Raw genomic sequence first — 17,515 nt, forward strand, 5'->3', positions numbered from 1 at the left:
TTAGAGACTAAACTAATTTATTTGAGCATAAGCTTTCGTGAGCTACAGCTCACTTCATCGGAATACTCCTTTTCTTTTTGCGAATACAGACAAACATGGCTGCTACTCTGAAATAAATTACTGTGATTCCATCCGATGAAGTGAACTGTAGCTCACAAAAGCATAGCTCAAATAAATTTGTTAGTCTCTAAGGTGCCACTAGTACTCCTTTTCTTTTTGTGAATACAGACTAACACGGCTGCTACTCTGAAATAAATTACTGTGATTTTCTTTGCAGTATGTGGATGTAAAGAGCACTCTTTTCACTATGCCTCCATCTTTGTGTTATGGACATGCAAGACACTGAAATTTACAAGAACGCTATCTGAGTGCTTCAGAAAACAGGATTTTTGTATATTTCAATAACCTGTCTGCTTCAAACACAGAACAGGCAGAGGGAAGGGATGATGTATCGGAAACGTCTTCGTTCATGGAAAAGGTCTGCACACTAAATCTGACAATGGATCACCTGACAACAATTGAGGCTTTCACATATTAGTTCTTCATCCAATAAGCAGACAGAATTAAACTTAACAGCTTACAACAAAAATTGCATTTTCAGGGTAGGTTTTAGCACAGAGTATTTCTTTAGCAGCCCAACTAACAAGCCTGTCACACTTGCCTGCTCTCCAGTTAATCCAGAGTCCAAAGTTCTTACTGACACCGGATAACCAGTTAGAGGTGTTGAACAGAAGAAGATGCAGCCCTAATAATATTTACTGATACTACTGAAACAACATGGATTTGGGTTTTTTTTGGTTTGAACAATGCAGAATATCTACAAAAAACTTGGCATAAGACACGTTTCTCTCTTCCACATCTCAATTTTAGTTCTTGAAATGATCAGGAAACTTCTCATTTCTGAAGATAGATGAGGAAGCACTGTTCTTGAAATGTAGACCAAAATAAGAGTTTTGTTCATTCAAATTTGCATATTTGGATGGTTGCTACCCAGCAATTCCAAAGACCAAGGAGGCTCCCCATTGAACCAAGGAGAAGCTGCAATGAGCACACAGTATTTAAATTAAATACTTCTTGTATAATATGCTACTTTAATTCAGTTTGACAAGGATAAGAACAAGATGCACTCTACCCACAGGAGAAAGGAACAGCAACCAAAGACCAAAATTAGATTGTAAGAGAAGTTATTACTCAGACTGAGTGAAAATAAGTTAAATGTAAAAACTAGTGCCAGTAAAATAAGTGTTCTTTCGTATGGCTTGAGTAGGTAGCAACAACTACAATTACTAAAAATGGTAATAGTTAGTTATTTTATTAAAACCTATTTATAAAAGACTACCATGAGCTTAAGAAATGAATATAAAACATATTGTAGAATGAAACTTGTATAGATCTTATAGGCAACCATCTGTTTTAAACAACTGTTCTAAAGGATTCTCAAATGTATCAACTACAATTCTGTTCCTGTGTTATTAGAAAACCATCTCTAAGAGGTCACTTAAAATGGGCTTCACCATAATATAAAAGCAAATGCAACTGAGGATAAGTGACACACAGAATAACTAATTAACACATTCCAATTACACATGGCTGGCCTCCAGCACAACAGCACTGAAGAAGCAATCCTATTACCCTGGTTGGAGAATTAATTTTGCATTCTGACATATTTTAGCTTTCTTTCCATTCAAAAGCTGACTCAAAACAGAAACAGCTGAAAAAAGCAAAACTACCCTGGGACTATTTCAAAATAAGTTGCTGCAGCAATTGAGACTCTTTAGGCCAACTATAATTCTTGACTATTTCATGAAACACAGTGAGGGGGAGTCTGCTGGAAGCTGGGTGGTGTTCTCAGCACATATTCAGGGTGGTGAGATAGTGTTTCGGACTGAGGGTAGGAGAGAGGTACAGGTGCAAGGAGGAGCAAGAATAAAGCAGTTCGTATTTCGAGGATCCTACCAGTTCTGTAGTTAAAGTTATAGAAGGATTTTGGCATGACCTTTTCATTTGGATTCATTCTTGGACTCTACTGACCACATATTACTCTCTTGAAAAGTCCTGAATTTGTGTACATATTGAATACAAATTTAGTCACTTCCTTGCTTCAGAACAACTACTCAAGTAGTAGCTAATCTGGTACAGAAGCCAATGTTTATTTCTCTCTGATTAATTTGCTAGATTATAAATTACTGAGGTGAGCAGAGAGAAAAGGTGGAGCTATTCTGAATAATACAAGAGTTTAAACTAAAATTATGGTAGAAAAAAAACACCCCAAAACTGTAATTTGGTCAGCAGATATGGGTAACAACTTGATGCTTGTGAAAAGTACCACAAAATCTAATGACAAGAAATTGGGACCTTGGTTTTACATCTCCACCAGCATGGCGCCCCAGGTACTGTGGAAAGGGATTGGTTTTGCACCAATTTAGAAAAACAGTGCCACCAACTGCACCACCAATTGCCAAAATACTAGGTCCAAATATTGGCCAAGACTGACACTACTTAGTTGGTGAGATCTGATGATACCAGAGCTTGAGATGGGCATGGCTATCAATGTCTGTTAGAGGCTCACCACCCTGAACAAAGTTACATATCCAGGTGGCTTTTTAAAACAGACTAGAATAATGAACTATAAAGTGATGCACACACTATCCACATACACAGGTGACTAGGAGAAATATTTTTCTTCCAGTAGCAGTGTCCCATGAGTGAGTCATGTACTTTTATTATGCACAATAAGGATCAATTAGAAGTAGTCTTTATGTTGAATATCTGCAAAGTATGTTTCAATATATTTCTATTGCATTTTTCCCCCAATTATCTTCATTATCCTTTGTATTGACATTACATTATGGTATGCCAAAGTGGCCGCCATACACTTGAATTGATGTTGGTTACTTTGGTCTTAAGCATAACAATATCTTTCCGGGACTTGGTCTGGAATAGACAGTGGAGATTACTGAATAAATCCCCTACACTTCAGAATAGTATGCAGAAAATCAAAATGTTTTGCACCTAAAATGCATTGTCTTGCTGCAGGAGAATGCTGTAGAGAAACAACTAATACTTTAAAAAAAATTGTTCTGGATAAAACTGAAGCATTCAGATCAGTGGGTCCAACGTGAACTAAAAAGAGACTTACCAGCAAGAAATAAAATCTGGATAGCTTAGAATGAATGTGGAAGAATCTCTGTTTCTACAAATTGAACTTTCACCTATGAGATCTATTCATAAAAGATCTCATTACACACACACACACACACACACACAACTTCCTAGCATTTTTAAGTCTCTGTAAAATCATTACCTTTCCCACTTTACTCTTAAGCCTTCTCTCCTCCATTCTTTTCTTCAGCACTTCCACATCGTCTTTATTACCATTAAGTATAATCACATCAACATCTTGAAAGGGAAGACCACACTTGAATAGAAAACAATGAAACAAAACATAACTTTTCAAGATTGGAAACAGATGTTTATGCTTGATGGATCTTTGTTTTAAAAGTACAGTTTTTTTTGAACACTCTTCAAAGAACTGCCACATCCTTATCTTTCCTTCCCTCTGCCTTTCCATTTTCATTTTCGCTCCCCATTTTTCTCAGTGTATATTTCTCTATTTTTAGACACTGATCAGAAACTGCAGCAGAAATGGCATTATACTATGGTCTTGCACAGAAGTGCTCCCACTCATGAGGGTGACTAAGGAATGAAAACTACAGTTAGCACTGGTAAAGCATCTGCATGGGAGCCCAATGTGATTCCATTTTGTAGCAGCTAACTGTGCAGGTTGCCTCATACTTGTCAACTAGGAAAATGGAGGCATATCCATTAGTCCTCATGCTTGATGTTTGTTAAATACTGAAAGTTAAACATTTGCACATATATTAACCCCAATTTAATCTAGAGCAGTATCATGTATACATGTAAAGATGACATGCAAAGGGTTGTGCACTAATTTTGCTTCTTTCTGAGGTATAAATGAGGGCTGAAAAGAATTTTTTTAATGTTTTCCCCTTAAGCAATGGTGAATTTTTCAGACACCCTCTGTTTGTTAGGTGTTTGAGTTAAAACAAGTATAGTTTTGAACAGTGCAACCAAAAATTCCTCTTCTGTCAATTGTGCCAATATTCTCTCGGTACCTGTGTCAGAATCCTACTAGTTCTCCAGAGATTCGTAACATTTTCCACCAAAAAAAAAAAAAAAAAAAAAAAATCTAGACAATAACTGAATTTCTAATAGGAAACCAAAACGTCAAGCCCCCTTCATACCTCAAAGAAGAAAACAGAGCCTAAACATTTTTTTTGTTTTTAAAGCACTTTGAAGGTCCCCTTTAAAAAGGGTGAACATGGGTTTTAGGGTTTTTACCACACAAAAAGTCCTTGAGTCTTTCTTGTAAATAATCACATTGTGAGAGAGAAAGCTAAAAATAAAAGTGAGCAATTAGTGTCAAATCAGTTCAGAAAGTTAGTTTAAATCAGTGCAGCCCTCTTATCTAGGCACACTTATATTGGTTTAAGAGTGCCTTATATTGCTTTAGCTCAACTTAAACCTGCAAGTCTATCTCCATTCAGCACCAAGCCAAAACCGTGACTGGCTGACAGTATACAGATCATTTGGAGGGGCAGCTCACTATTGTATCTAATTAAGAATACACACACACACAAAACACATCTTGAAGTGAATTTTGTTTGTGTTTTGATAGGTTAAAACTTTGCTGTAGCATAAACAGATTACTTAATTAGCTTTTGGCACAAAAAGGGAGACAAGACATTTCCTAAGTTAAAAGGCAGTGCTCTAATGGAAAAAAAGGTTGTGATGGGAGTCCACTCTCCAATTTCCAAGAAATGTAAATGATTAATTGATTAGGTGGACAACCTTATTTTCAAATATGGTTAAGGATGTGTCTAGGGTTACATGTAATTACCAAAAAATCTTTTCATTTTTTTTTTTTAACATCAGCATTAATATATTTTGGAAAGTTAAGGAAATTAAATTTTCCTTTTTAAGGTGCCTGATGCATAGATTGAATTCAATCATCTACTACAACTGGGGTTAATTTTCTTGCCCCTCCAGCAGACTTAAAACGAAGGGGCAAGAAATTGCACGCAGCAGAACTGGCGACTGCACATGTGCAGATAATATACACTAAGTAGACCCAAACCAGCAGTAAGCACTACCGTGGTTGATTCATATCGCCTTACTGTGACACTGTTAGTACTGGTGTCACAGTAACCACCATTAACAGTTGGTGCTCCCTCCAAAAAGTCATTTGCTTCTGGATTCTGACCTTGCTGTCCGAAGTGTTTTCTTCACTTGGTGTGTACATGCAATGTACATAGAAATTAGTTCTTAATCTGGATTAATAAAGCCTTCAGCACAAAGGATAGTAATGGAAAAAACAACAGCAAGAGAGCCATAGTGGAAGGAATGTGATGCTATTGTACTAACTAGTAATTTGTCTTAACAGGACAATGAGATGATTTTAATGAATGTTTTATCACTTCTAAATTTCCATCATCTACCATAATTACAATTGCTTTTCCTGTAATAGAAACTAAACTAGAAAACAAAGTTGGCAGTATTCCTTTGTTCCATTACATCAATATGGGTAATTCTTATCTTACTTTTCCCCTCTTTTTTTCAATTGCTAAATCAAAAGGAGAAAATCTCTTTCAAAGTAGATGATCGGAAGTATTTTCTAAATACAAGAGACCATAAAACATAGCTATTAAACTATAGCCACCATGATTTCTAGTCAGTCGAAGGAAAAATTTCAGTATTTTGATCTATTGCAGAAACAACCATCCCACAAGTACATCCTTTCAAAGGGATAATAAATACTGATGATCTTAATGGTGAACCATGCACTTAAGATACATTAATTTCTTGTAAATGTAGTTATTTGTATCAATCTGCATAGCAAATTCTAAAAATATTCCAAGTGTATTAGAACATTCTGAATTTGTACAAAACCCTATTCCATGCAAAAAGGTACAGAAACTGCATAGTTACACCACTATTTCTCTCTTCCCAGTAGTAATCTTACCTGGATTTTTTTTTTTTTAATTAAATGGTACCATTGTACATTTTCTGTCCCAGTTGTAGATTTTTCTAACAGGTCCAGATTCTAAATTTTCTTGCATAATCCATTAAAGAGGAAATCAACTTCATTTTTTTCTACAAATGCAACTAACAAAAGCACACTGGCATTTTTCCGCTGACTTGTTGCCTGTGAATGTATTTAACTAATATTTTAAACTATGCCAATTCTGCTCTGAAATTTGTCTCTCTCAATGGGGCAATATTTTAAAGTGAATACTTCTGTGTATTGATCAGAAACAAGTATAAAGATATCACCCTTTCAGAGGTTTATTCCAGAGAGACTGATGGGCAATTTGCTTTCCACAATGGCATAGCTATCAAACTGCAATTTTTTTTGAAAGGCGGTTGTGTGGATAAAAGATGATAATGAAGGTAGTGGGACTTGTACAAGATGTTAGAGTTGATATAATTTCTATTTTCCTCCTCTTGTCTCTCAACTACTGCATTCCTGATCTACTCTATCCAATACATGTAAGACTAAGCACTTATACATTGCTTTACAACCCAAATGCCCTGTATGTACATTGACTAATCTCCATGAGGTACAAAGTTTTCTTCCATGCATTTTTCAACTTAATTCATAGAAAGAACACTTACTTACCCTACAATAACAGTGGATGTTTGAAATGTTGAAGTAGCTTTGCGCAAGTTTGGAATCTTTTCTGAGTAAGTGTGTCAGAGCCATGCATGCACCCTGTGCTCCCATGCAAGGACATAAATGGCTGAGCAACCACGATCTTCCCTCAGTTCCCTCACAATCTGAAGCCCGTGACTGCTGAGAACCATGAAAAGCAGGAACAGAAGATATAGTCAGACTAGATCCCATGACCCAACATCTCAAAGAATCACAACCGACTGTAGGGTCAGTAACTGGTTCTCAAGTATGTGTCAGTGTGGTCCAATTTTGGAGGGTTCTTGTCTTCCAGAGTCGTCTCAGATGAGCTGTCTTCTCCTGAACCATAAATACTACTAAAGATCCTGGATATATGTACAATTGTTAAAAACCTTTAGATGGTACTTGGTGGTAGTGCTTTTCTACTAACTTTGAAGGGGAGGGAAAACAAAACTGGAGTGTGCTACAACCCCTTTAGCTGGGTCTATTATGTCCTGATTGATTGGAAGGGCAATTATTGATGGTCCTGAGGATGTCAAACAGCTTATGCATGTTCTCTTGGATCACCATTGTCTTGATGTCCAAGGTTTCAGTTATCCTCATGAGCAAGTTCTGGAAGGCCTTAAAATCATTTCAAGCCAGTGTCAGGACTGATCTGACTGTCTCATCAGGAGAAGATAAAAATGCCTTTGGTAGGGAGGGCAAATGAAGTGTCTCCAGAACCACCTGTGCCTAAAACAAGGAGTTTCCTCTAGCTCAGGTGTGAGGAGCTTGGTATGGCCAGTGAACCTGTGGATGCAAGGGACTTTGTCTTCTTCCTTGAAACCTGAGATGGACATATCGGAAGGTGGGCCCCCCGTAAGGCCAATATGACTGAAGCGGCAAGTTATAAGAGTACTGGCCAGATTGCAGTTGACTAGTCCATTGTCAATCTTGCATTGGTGCATGGCATGGGATGTCTGGAACTCCCTAGAGGGCCCTTTTCTGATTGATGCGAGCAGGTTCCCTTCTTGATAGAGGGGAGAAGGTATAACTTGGAGATGACGAGAAGAAGTATGTCCATGAACAGTAGTGCCATTGGATGCAGGGCTGCTGCCTGCTCAGATGCAGATGTGAGAGGTAATGAGTCTCTCTACTGAGTTCTCTCTCTCTACTAGGAAAGGTCTGCTGATTGATGCCATTGTCTGTACTGGTGCTGGTCTTGATTGGTACCAGTGTCACTATTTCCTCCACTTTCTTTTCAGTCAGTACCTTGTTCCCTGGGCTCAACGTTGATGAATATTTTGAGCTTTCCTTGCAAGATGATTCCACTGCATGCTCAGAGCTGTGCTTATGCTCAGCACTTCTTGAAGTAGATGGCATATATTCCAGATCTCTAGCGTAAGTGCTGATGCACTCGGCACAAACGCTGACAATGCCGAGGGTTCTGGTGCTCTGTTCAGTTTCTGAGATCCTGGCACTGGTAGCAGTGGCTCGGGTGCCCTTTTAGAGGATTTCTTCTCCCCACTGGAACTGGGGTATACTGTCTGGTTACTGGAAAATTTGCCATGGATAGTCTCCTCTACTCTGACTTGGTAGATCTCTTCTCCAGGCTCAAACATTACTTTCATGGATTGCTCAAGTAGATGTAATTTGCGCCCTAGTGTCTCTCAATTTTCAGATGTGGGACAAGAAGGAATGGCAGATTGTTGGGGATGTGTGCTTCCCCGAGGCACAATAGGCATCTGCCGGCTGTCAGTTAAGGGCATAAAAGCATCACACAATGGGCAAGTTTAAACACTGTCGGTTTAGAGTCTGCTATCAAGGTGTTTGGGGCAAAGAGCCTCACCTTGTGGTATGGGGGCATACAGATTTAATAATTTTATTAAGATGTTAAAATAAAAAGAAACAGTACAGAGTTTAACCATAATTTCTGGTTATCAGCCAATAAAGTACATATTATCAAGGGGTGCAAAGTTCACTTTAGGATCGGTTGGAGTAAGGAATACATAATCTGCATTATCCCCGATTGGGGTAAAAGGTTAACGGGTCAAAAGTACAGACATTGAGATATGGGGGTATGTTGTTCATATAATGGATATGTTCAGGTATGGAGGATAATGAGTGGATACGATGATGAGGATGGATTTACCCTCATTTGGTGAGATTTAATGTTCAGTGAGTTTATAGTTCCAGTTCATATGGTCCAATGGAAAAAGTCTCTCAGTCCCTTTCTCATAGTTACTACTATTCTGAAAAGATTCTGGGCTCGTGTGCATGAGGCATATGTGAACTTACATTGAGATCCACAAGGACACTTACACTTGGCAAAAGACCACTTCAAAGGATAATACCAATGTTCATGTTTTTAAGTATTTTTTTTAAATTTTCACAGATTTAATTTTTTGAAATGTTCACAGTTGCAGGAAATATCGGGGGGTGGGTCAGACAAATTTAATAAGATACAGATTCAAAAAAGGAAAGCTTTATAAATGTTAAAATACAAACTGTCAACCTCACATGTCAAAATAAACCAAGTAAATATCATTAAACCAAACTCTAAAAAGTTATCAAGCAGCATTTCTTACTTTGCCTGTCTGTAAATTTCTATCGACAAATTTTTTCGATGGTTTGTGTATGTGTATGGTGAAATCTATGTTTACTGACATTTACCAATAAAAATCGAATCCTTCCAAGCCTACGTATACTTTAAGAACAATGTTTCATTGTGCGTATCCACTATCACTTGGCAGATGCGTTTTTTTTTTTTTTTTTTTTTACACACACAAAGGGCAACTGTTAGTGGAATTTCCTTATCTAATCTCTCTCTATCAATTTCTGTCTTTGCATGTTCTGTAAGATGAAATGTTTTCGGCTGGCCAGGAAGATCCTACCATGCCCATACTGCTTAATGCTAATTCTCTGCTTTTTTTCCCTTCCATTCAAATCCCTTAATTGTCTGTTATTTAATTTATTTATTTCCAGAGGGGATTAACTGTTTGTCTAATAGACATTCTCCCCTCTCCCCCCATGAGTTTATAAGAACATTTATGCAGTATTTTGACTGAAGTCTGTTTAATTTTTCTGTTGAGATGTAACCTCTCCCCTCCATAATTTCAAAAGTGGGGGCCATATGGTTCAGAAAACTAATCCTAACGCAGAAGGAAAAGAAACCTTGAAGGAAAAAGTAAGGCCTAGAAAGATATGTACCGAAAACCACTTTGACAGTAAGATAAATGTCTCACTAGTTCTGCTGCTCCTACCTACTTCATATTTCAGCTGCTGGTGGATAAGATACAACACCACTACCAACTTGTTATATTCTTATACTCTTGGCCATTTGTGATCCGGGACACCAGAAAGCTTGGCAGTCAAGACAAATATGTCTTTGTATTAAGTGGGGAATACATGGAGGTTACTAAAAATCTTTCCCTTGAGTCAGTAAAAGTCCTGTAAAAAGACAATCAAGTCCAGTTGGAGGCTTAGTAGGTAAAGAATCAAACACAGACACCCTTACACAAGGATGAACTGTTGTTTTTGGAAGTATTGCTCTCAGATGATCATACAAAATGACCCTATAATCCATTAAACCAGTGTTTCCCAAACTTGGGACGCTGCTTTTTCAGGGAAAGCCCCTGGCGGGCCGGGCCGGTTTGTTTACCTGCCACGTCCTTTCGGTCATGCCCAGGAAGACAGATACAATAATTTTCTGTTCAGGGTTTACTGCAGCCAATACATGCATCTCCATGACCCCAACCTTGTCACCACAACATCTCCCAGTACCTTACTGCCATAGTACCTCATGGCATTAGAAGATCCTTTAAAAAGTTTTTCTCCCCTAATATTTTTCAAGTGTTTAAGTTACTGCTTGTGCCTTTAACTTTGCAATTATAACCACTAAATTTGCAGACAGGCACAATGTGAAAAATCTGAACAAGCAACCAGCTCCAGTTACGTTAGAGTGACCAAATTCTTCCAAGGTATGGTAAAGTGAGGACAGTTTGAGAGATTACACTTTTAAACAGCAGCACACTGCATGCAATGGAAAAACAGACTCCATCTTTCTCTACTGCTCCACCAGGAGCAGTTTGTTATTTGTAGTTTTGAACAAAAACATTGCATAGGTTTTTAAGTTGGCCGTGTCAGTGGACCTACAGCCTCACAAAGTTTTTTCCTCCGAATATTGCCTTCTGTGCTACAAAAGAATGATGTTTCATAACAAATCAGCTAAAATGTGAAAGTCTGGAATTAAAAAAATAAGGAAGTGGGATTCTACCAGTCCTTAAAGGAGGATAACGAAGGCGAGACAAGATTATGATGATCAACAACAGATGGCTCAAGCAGTAGTGCTTTAAGGAGGACTTTGGGATATTTGACTACTAGGAGGCATTCATGGACAGAGGACTTTTCTCATGGGATGGCACAACTGATTAAAAGAGCTCTAAACTAGAAACTCTGGGGGAAATGGTTGGGAGATGCTCATGTAATCTCCATGCCAGATTTTAACATTGAAAGGGAGGAACATCAAGTAAAAGAGGATACCGCAATGGAGAACGGAAGAGCAGTGGGTAGGAAAATGTACATTAAGAGGAAAGATAGCTTCATTGGTCTGAGCACTAACAGTCAGGTAGGCGATACCGGCAATAGAATGACTACACCCAGCTGGGTGAGGAAAATGGGCAAAGCCAAGCAGCAACCATTAAAATGTTTGTACACCAATGCAAGGACCCTGGGTAACAAAATGGAGGAACTAGAACTATTGGTGCAGGAAGTGAAACCAGATATAGGGATAACAGAAACATGATGGAATAGTACTCATGACTGCAGTACAGTTATTGAAGGGTATGTGCTGTTCAGGAAACACACAAAGGCAAAGGTGATGGTGCACTGTATATTAATGATGAGGTAGACTGTAAAGAAATTAGAAGTGATGGAATGGATAAGACAGAATCTATTTGAGCCAAAATCACTTTAGGGAAGAAAGCAACTAGAGGTTCCCTTGGGCTAGTGCTTTCTTAGTGCATTCCCTTGAGTATACTACAAACGCCCGGGATCTAATTTGGATATGGATAGGCACCTCTTTAACAATAATTTCATTAAAAACATGACTAGGAATTGTGTGGACTATGGGAGACTAACTTCCCAGATATAGATTGGAGGACAAGTGCTACTAACAATAGTATGGCCCAGATTTTCCTGGATGTGATAACTGACAGATTTCTTCACCAAATAGTTGCTGAATCAACAGGACGTGATGCCACTGTAGATTTGGTATTGGTGAATACTGAGAGACCTCATGGAAGAACTGGTTGTAGGGGACAATCTTGCGTCAAGTGATCATGAGCTAATTAAGTTTAAACTAAATAGAAGGATAAACAAAAATAGATCTGCAACTAGGGTCCTTGATTTCAAAAGGCCTACCTTTAAAAAATTAAAGGAACACGTTAGAGAAGTGGACTGACTGAAGAACTCAAGGATCTGAATGTGAAGAAGGCTTGGAATTACTTTAAGTCAAAGTTGAAGAAACTATCTGAAGCCTGCATCCCAAGCAAGGGGAAAAAAATTGCAGGGAAGGGTTGCAGACCAACCTGGATGAGCAAGCATCCCAAACAGGTGAGTAAGAGAAAGCAGAAAGCCTACAAGGAATGAAAGCTGGGATGGATCAGCAAGGAAAACTACCTCTTGGAGGTCAAAGTGTAGGGATAAAGTGAGAACTGCCAAAGACAAGCAGAGTTGGACATTGCAAAGGGAATTAAAACCAATAGCAAAAGGTTCTATAGCCATATAAAAAAATATAAAACAAGGAAAGAAGAGGTGGGGCCGCTAAGCATTGAGGACTGGGTACAGATTAAAGATAATTTAGGCATGCTCCAACACCTAAACAAATACTTTGCCTCAGTTTTTAATAAGGCTAATGAAGAGTTTAGAGGGAGTGGTAGCATGACTAATGGGAACAAGGATATGGAGGCAGAAATTACCACATCTGAGGTGGAAGTCAAATTCAAACAGTTTAATGGGACTAAATTGGGGGACCCAGATAATCTCCATCCAAGACTATTAAAGGAACTGGCACATGAAATTGCAAACCCAATAACAAGGATTTTTAATGAATCTGTAAACTTGGGGGTCATACCCTATGACTGGAGAATTGCTAATATAGTTCCTATTTTTAAGAAATAGAAAAAAAGTAATCTGGAAAACTATAGACCTATTAGTTTGACCTCAATTGTGTGCAAGGTCTTGGAACAAATTTTGAAAGAGAAAGTAGTTAACAACATAGAGGTGAATGGTAATTGGGATAAAATATAACATGGTTTTACAAAAGGTAGATCATACCAGGCCAACCTGATCACCTGCTTTGAAAAGATAACTGGTTTTTAGACAAGAGAAATACAGTAGATCTGCCTGGAATTCACTACGGCATCTGATACAGTTCCACATGGGAAATTATTAGTTAAATTGGAGAAGGTGGGAATTAAACTGAGAATTGAAAGGTGGATAAGGAACGGATTAAAGGGGAGACTACAACAGGATATACTGAAAGGTGAACTGTCAAGCTGGAAAGAGTGTTTGTGGAGTTCCTCAGGGATCAGTCTTGGGACTAATCTTATTTAACGTTTTTATTACTGACCTTGGCACAAAAACTGAGTGTGTGTTAATAAAATTTGCGGATGACGTAAGGTTGGGAGGTACTGCCAAAACGGAGGAGGACCGGAATATCATACAAGATGATCTGGACGATCTTGTAAGCTGTAATAATAGAAATGGGATGAAATGCAGTGCAACGTCATGCATTTAGGGACCAACAACAAGAATTTTTGCTATAAGCGGGGCACATATCGGTTGGCAGTGACAAAGGAAGAGAAAGTCCTGGGTGTATTGGTTGATCACAGGATGATTATGAACCACCAATGTGATATGGCTACAAAAACGGCTAATGCAGTCCTGGGATGCATCAGGCAAAGTATTTCCAGTAGAGATAGGGAAGTGTTAGAACCATTATACAAAACACCAGTGAGAACTCACCTAGGATACTGTGTGCAATTCAGGTTTCCCATGTTTAAGAAAGATAAATTCAAACTGGAACAGATGTATAGAAGGGCTACTACTATTAGGATAATCTGAGGGAGTGGAAAACCTACCTTATTAGAGGAGATTCAAAGAGTATGGCTTGTTTAGCCTAGCCAAAAGAAGGCCGAGGGGAGATCTGATTGCTCTCTATAAATACATCAGAGGGATAAATACCAGGAAGGGAGAGGAGTTACTAAAGTTAAGCACCAATGTGGACACAAGAACAAATGGACACAAATTGACCATCAACAAGTTTAGGCTTGAAATTAGGTGAAGGTTTCTAATTATCAGAGGTGTGAAGTTCTGGAACAGCCTTCTAAAGGGCGCAGTGGAGGTAAAAAAAAAAATCTAACTGGTTTCAAGACTGAACTTGATAAGTTGATGGAGGGGATGGTATGAGGAAACTGCCTATAATGGCATATAGCTGAGCTGTTACTGCTAGTAGCAAATATCTCCAACGGCTGGTAATGGGACACTAGATGGGGAGGGCTCTTAGTTACTTCAGAGAATTCTTTCCCAGTTTCTGGCTGGTGGGTCTTGCCCACGTGCTCAGGGTCCAACTGATCGCTATATTTGGGGTCTGAAGGAATTTTCCTCTGGGTCACACTGGCAGAGACCCTTAGGGTTTTTCGCCTTCCTCCGCAGCATGAGGCTTGGGTTGCAGATTTAAATGGTGAATTCTCTGTAACTTGAAGTCTTTAAATCATAATTTGAGGATTTCAGTAACACAGCCAAAAGTTAGAGGTCTATTATGGGAGTGGGTGGGTGAGGTTCTGTGGCCTGCAATGTGGGGGTCAGATTAGATGATCATGATGATCCCTTCTGATTTTGAAGTTTCTGAGTTTCTTTGATTGTGCAAAACGTCTATTGACAATCAGGTTTCCTGTTAAAGGTGTTGTCTCAGAACAATAGAAGGCATGCCTTTATATAATCTATCTAGATGATGATGAAACTGAAACTGCCTACAACACTACTGAACACGTTTACCGACTGACTTTGCCTCTCTTTTCTCGTTAAAACATCTTGCAGAGAAGACGAATCAGAGAAAAATTGAAGGAAATTCCCATGGATAAAAACACAGCCAAATCAATTCTGATCGTATGATTCAAGTTGTAACTGCTGAAAGGTAGGACACTGAATACAAGCAGGAAATAGGCACGAGAATGAGCAATGTTACAGTTCAGTTGCTCACAATTTGTGTTCCTTTTCTGTAAGTACTCTAATTATAAAATGTGTCTAAATTTCTTTAGTCAAACTATATATTTGAAGTTACCTAATCTAAGATGGTTACATTAAACAATTATTTCAACTGTGCGAGCAATAGGCATCCAAAAGCCTTCAGAATCTGACTTTACAGATATGTAGATAGATACACATACACACGCTTTACTACAAAAATGGTAATTTCAGATTCTGAAGGTCTAATACCTATACAATTCAAATAATTGTTCAATAGGTACAGAAGATACAACTAGCTACACACACACACTCTGATTTCAGTAGGTAGCCAGAACTTAAAGTATAAAAAGAATAGCTTTTAGAATAAATGAAAATCTTTTAAAATTAGAATTGAGCTGATTGCATTGATATGAAAAAAAATACATAAGAAAAAAGCCTTTTTAGTACCAATATTTTTAACAAGTTTTCATTATACTAAAAATCTTCTCTTCCTGCCACATAACAAAATCAGGGTTTGTACCTCAACTACTTAGACTATATGCTTTTTTAGGTACGAATCACCTTCTTGTTCTGTGTTTGTACAGTGGCTAGCACAGCAGAGTCCTGGTCTAAGACTGGGGCTCCTAAGAGCTATGGTAATAATAATAGGTACAAATGTACCTTTTATACCTATTAATAATTTTAGCTTTATACAATATCTTGACTTTAGCAAAGCTTTTAATACAGTCTCCCACAGTATTCTTGCCAGCAAGTTAAAAGAGTATGGATTGGATGAATGGACTAAAAGGTGGATAGAAAGCTGGCGAGATTGTCGGGCTCAACGGGCAGTGATCAATGGCTTGATGTCTACTTGGCAGCCGGTATCAAGTGAAGTGCCCCAGGGGTTGGTCTTGGGGCTGGTTTTGTTCAACATCTTTACCAATGATCTGGATGATGGGATGGATTGCACCCTCAGCAAGTTCGCAGTTGACACTACACTGGCGGGAGAGGCAGATATGCTGGAGGGTAGGGATAAGGTCCAGAGTGACCTCGACAAATTGGAGGATTGGGCCAAAATAAATCTGATGATGTTCAGCAAGGATAAATGCAGAGTCCTGCACTTAGGAAGGAAGAATCCCATGCCCTGCTACAGGCTGGGGACCGACTGGCTGAGCAGCAGTTCCGCAGAACAGGACCTGGGGATTACAGTGGATGAGAAGCTGGATATCAGTCAGCAGTGTGCCCTCGTTGCCAAGAAGACCAACGGCATATTGCGCTGTATTAGTAGAAGCATTGCCAGCAGATAGAGGGAAGTGATCATTCCTCTCTATTCGGCACTGGTGAGGCTACAACTGGAGTATTGCGTCCAGTTTTGGTGCCCCCACAACAGACAGGATGTGGACAAATTGGAGAGAGTCCAGCGGAGGGCAATTAAAATGATTAGGGAGCTGGGGCACATGATTTACAAGGAGAGGCTGAGGGAACTCCTCAGAGTTATTTAGTCTGCAGAAAAGAAGAATGAGGGGGGATTTGATAGGAGCCTTCAACTACCTGAAGGGGGGTTCCAAAGAGGATGGAGCTATGCTGTTCTCAATGGTGGCAGATGACAGAACAAGAAGCAATGGTCTCAAGTTGCAGTGGGGGAGGTCTAGGTTGAATATTAGGAAACACTATTTCACTAGGAGGGTGGTGAAGCACTGGAATGGATTACCTAGGGAGGTAGTGGGATCTCCATCCTTAAAGTTTTTTAAGGCCTGGTTTGACAAAGCCCTGTCTGGGATGATTTAGTTGGTGTTGGTCCTGCTTTGGGCAGGGGATTGGACTAGATGACTTCCTGAGGTCTCTTCCAATACTTATATTCTATGATTCTATGAATTCCTTCCCCCAACTTTTGAAGGAGTCAAGAGGAGTGGCACAGTAGTCAATCCTTGCTCACAGACCTTCATGATGTATTTTGTGTTTGTGTGTGGGGGAGAATGAGGGAGAGGAGCAAGAAAACAGCAATTGGGGAAGAGCAGAGGCTTCAGATTTGTCAGAGGCTGATGCAAAAGAGATCCTCAAGAATAGTCTGCGGACAACACCCTTGTAAGAATCCCAGCATCATCCTCTTCATGGCAGCTGGGAAAAAGTAGGTTGTGTTTCTCACTAAGATATTGTTCTTGGATCTGCCTGGTGGATCCCCATTTCCTCACATTTTTTATTGGCCCCTTTGGCCAGTAAGCTGCTAGCTGATTAAGTGCCTGATAAATTTTTCAAGTTCTGCAGTAACCCAAAGTCATGCAGGAGTAGATAGTCACTTTTCCGTACAGGCCCTCAGATGGGTGAAGTGGCCTCCAAATTAATTCTAAGTACAAGCTCTTTGCTGAAAGCTGAAAATATATTTGGATAAGATTAACTTCTTACTGCTGAACAAACTTCTAGGGGGAAACATTTTCTTTGGAGTGGTCTTCTTCACTAGTCAATCCTATGACTAAACAGACCACCCAACAGTGACAACCAGTGGAACACTCCCTCCAAGAATACTGTGATGACCCAGTCTGCCTGAATGTCCTCTGTATTGTGAGAAAGACAACATGTGTCGTTCTTGCAAAGGAG

The 17,515-nt window shown here is 39.1% G+C and overlaps 1 protein-coding gene across 1 annotated transcript in view; it reads right to left on the reverse strand.

Moving 5' to 3' along the window:
• Positions 1-17,515, reverse strand: part of RTF2 (replication termination factor 2) — a 52,686-nt gene that overhangs the window by 5,049 nt on the left and 30,122 nt on the right. Inside the window, exon 6 of the mRNA XM_048819763.2 lies at positions 3,305-3,418. Coding sequence (XP_048675720.2) covers positions 3,305-3,418 — 114 coding nt within the window. The remainder of the gene's footprint in view (positions 1-3,304; positions 3,419-17,515) is intronic.

Source organism: Caretta caretta, chromosome 13 (assembly GCF_965140235.1).
Source record: "Caretta caretta isolate rCarCar2 chromosome 13, rCarCar1.hap1, whole genome shotgun sequence".
NCBI lineage: Eukaryota > Metazoa > Chordata > Testudines > Cheloniidae > Caretta > Caretta caretta.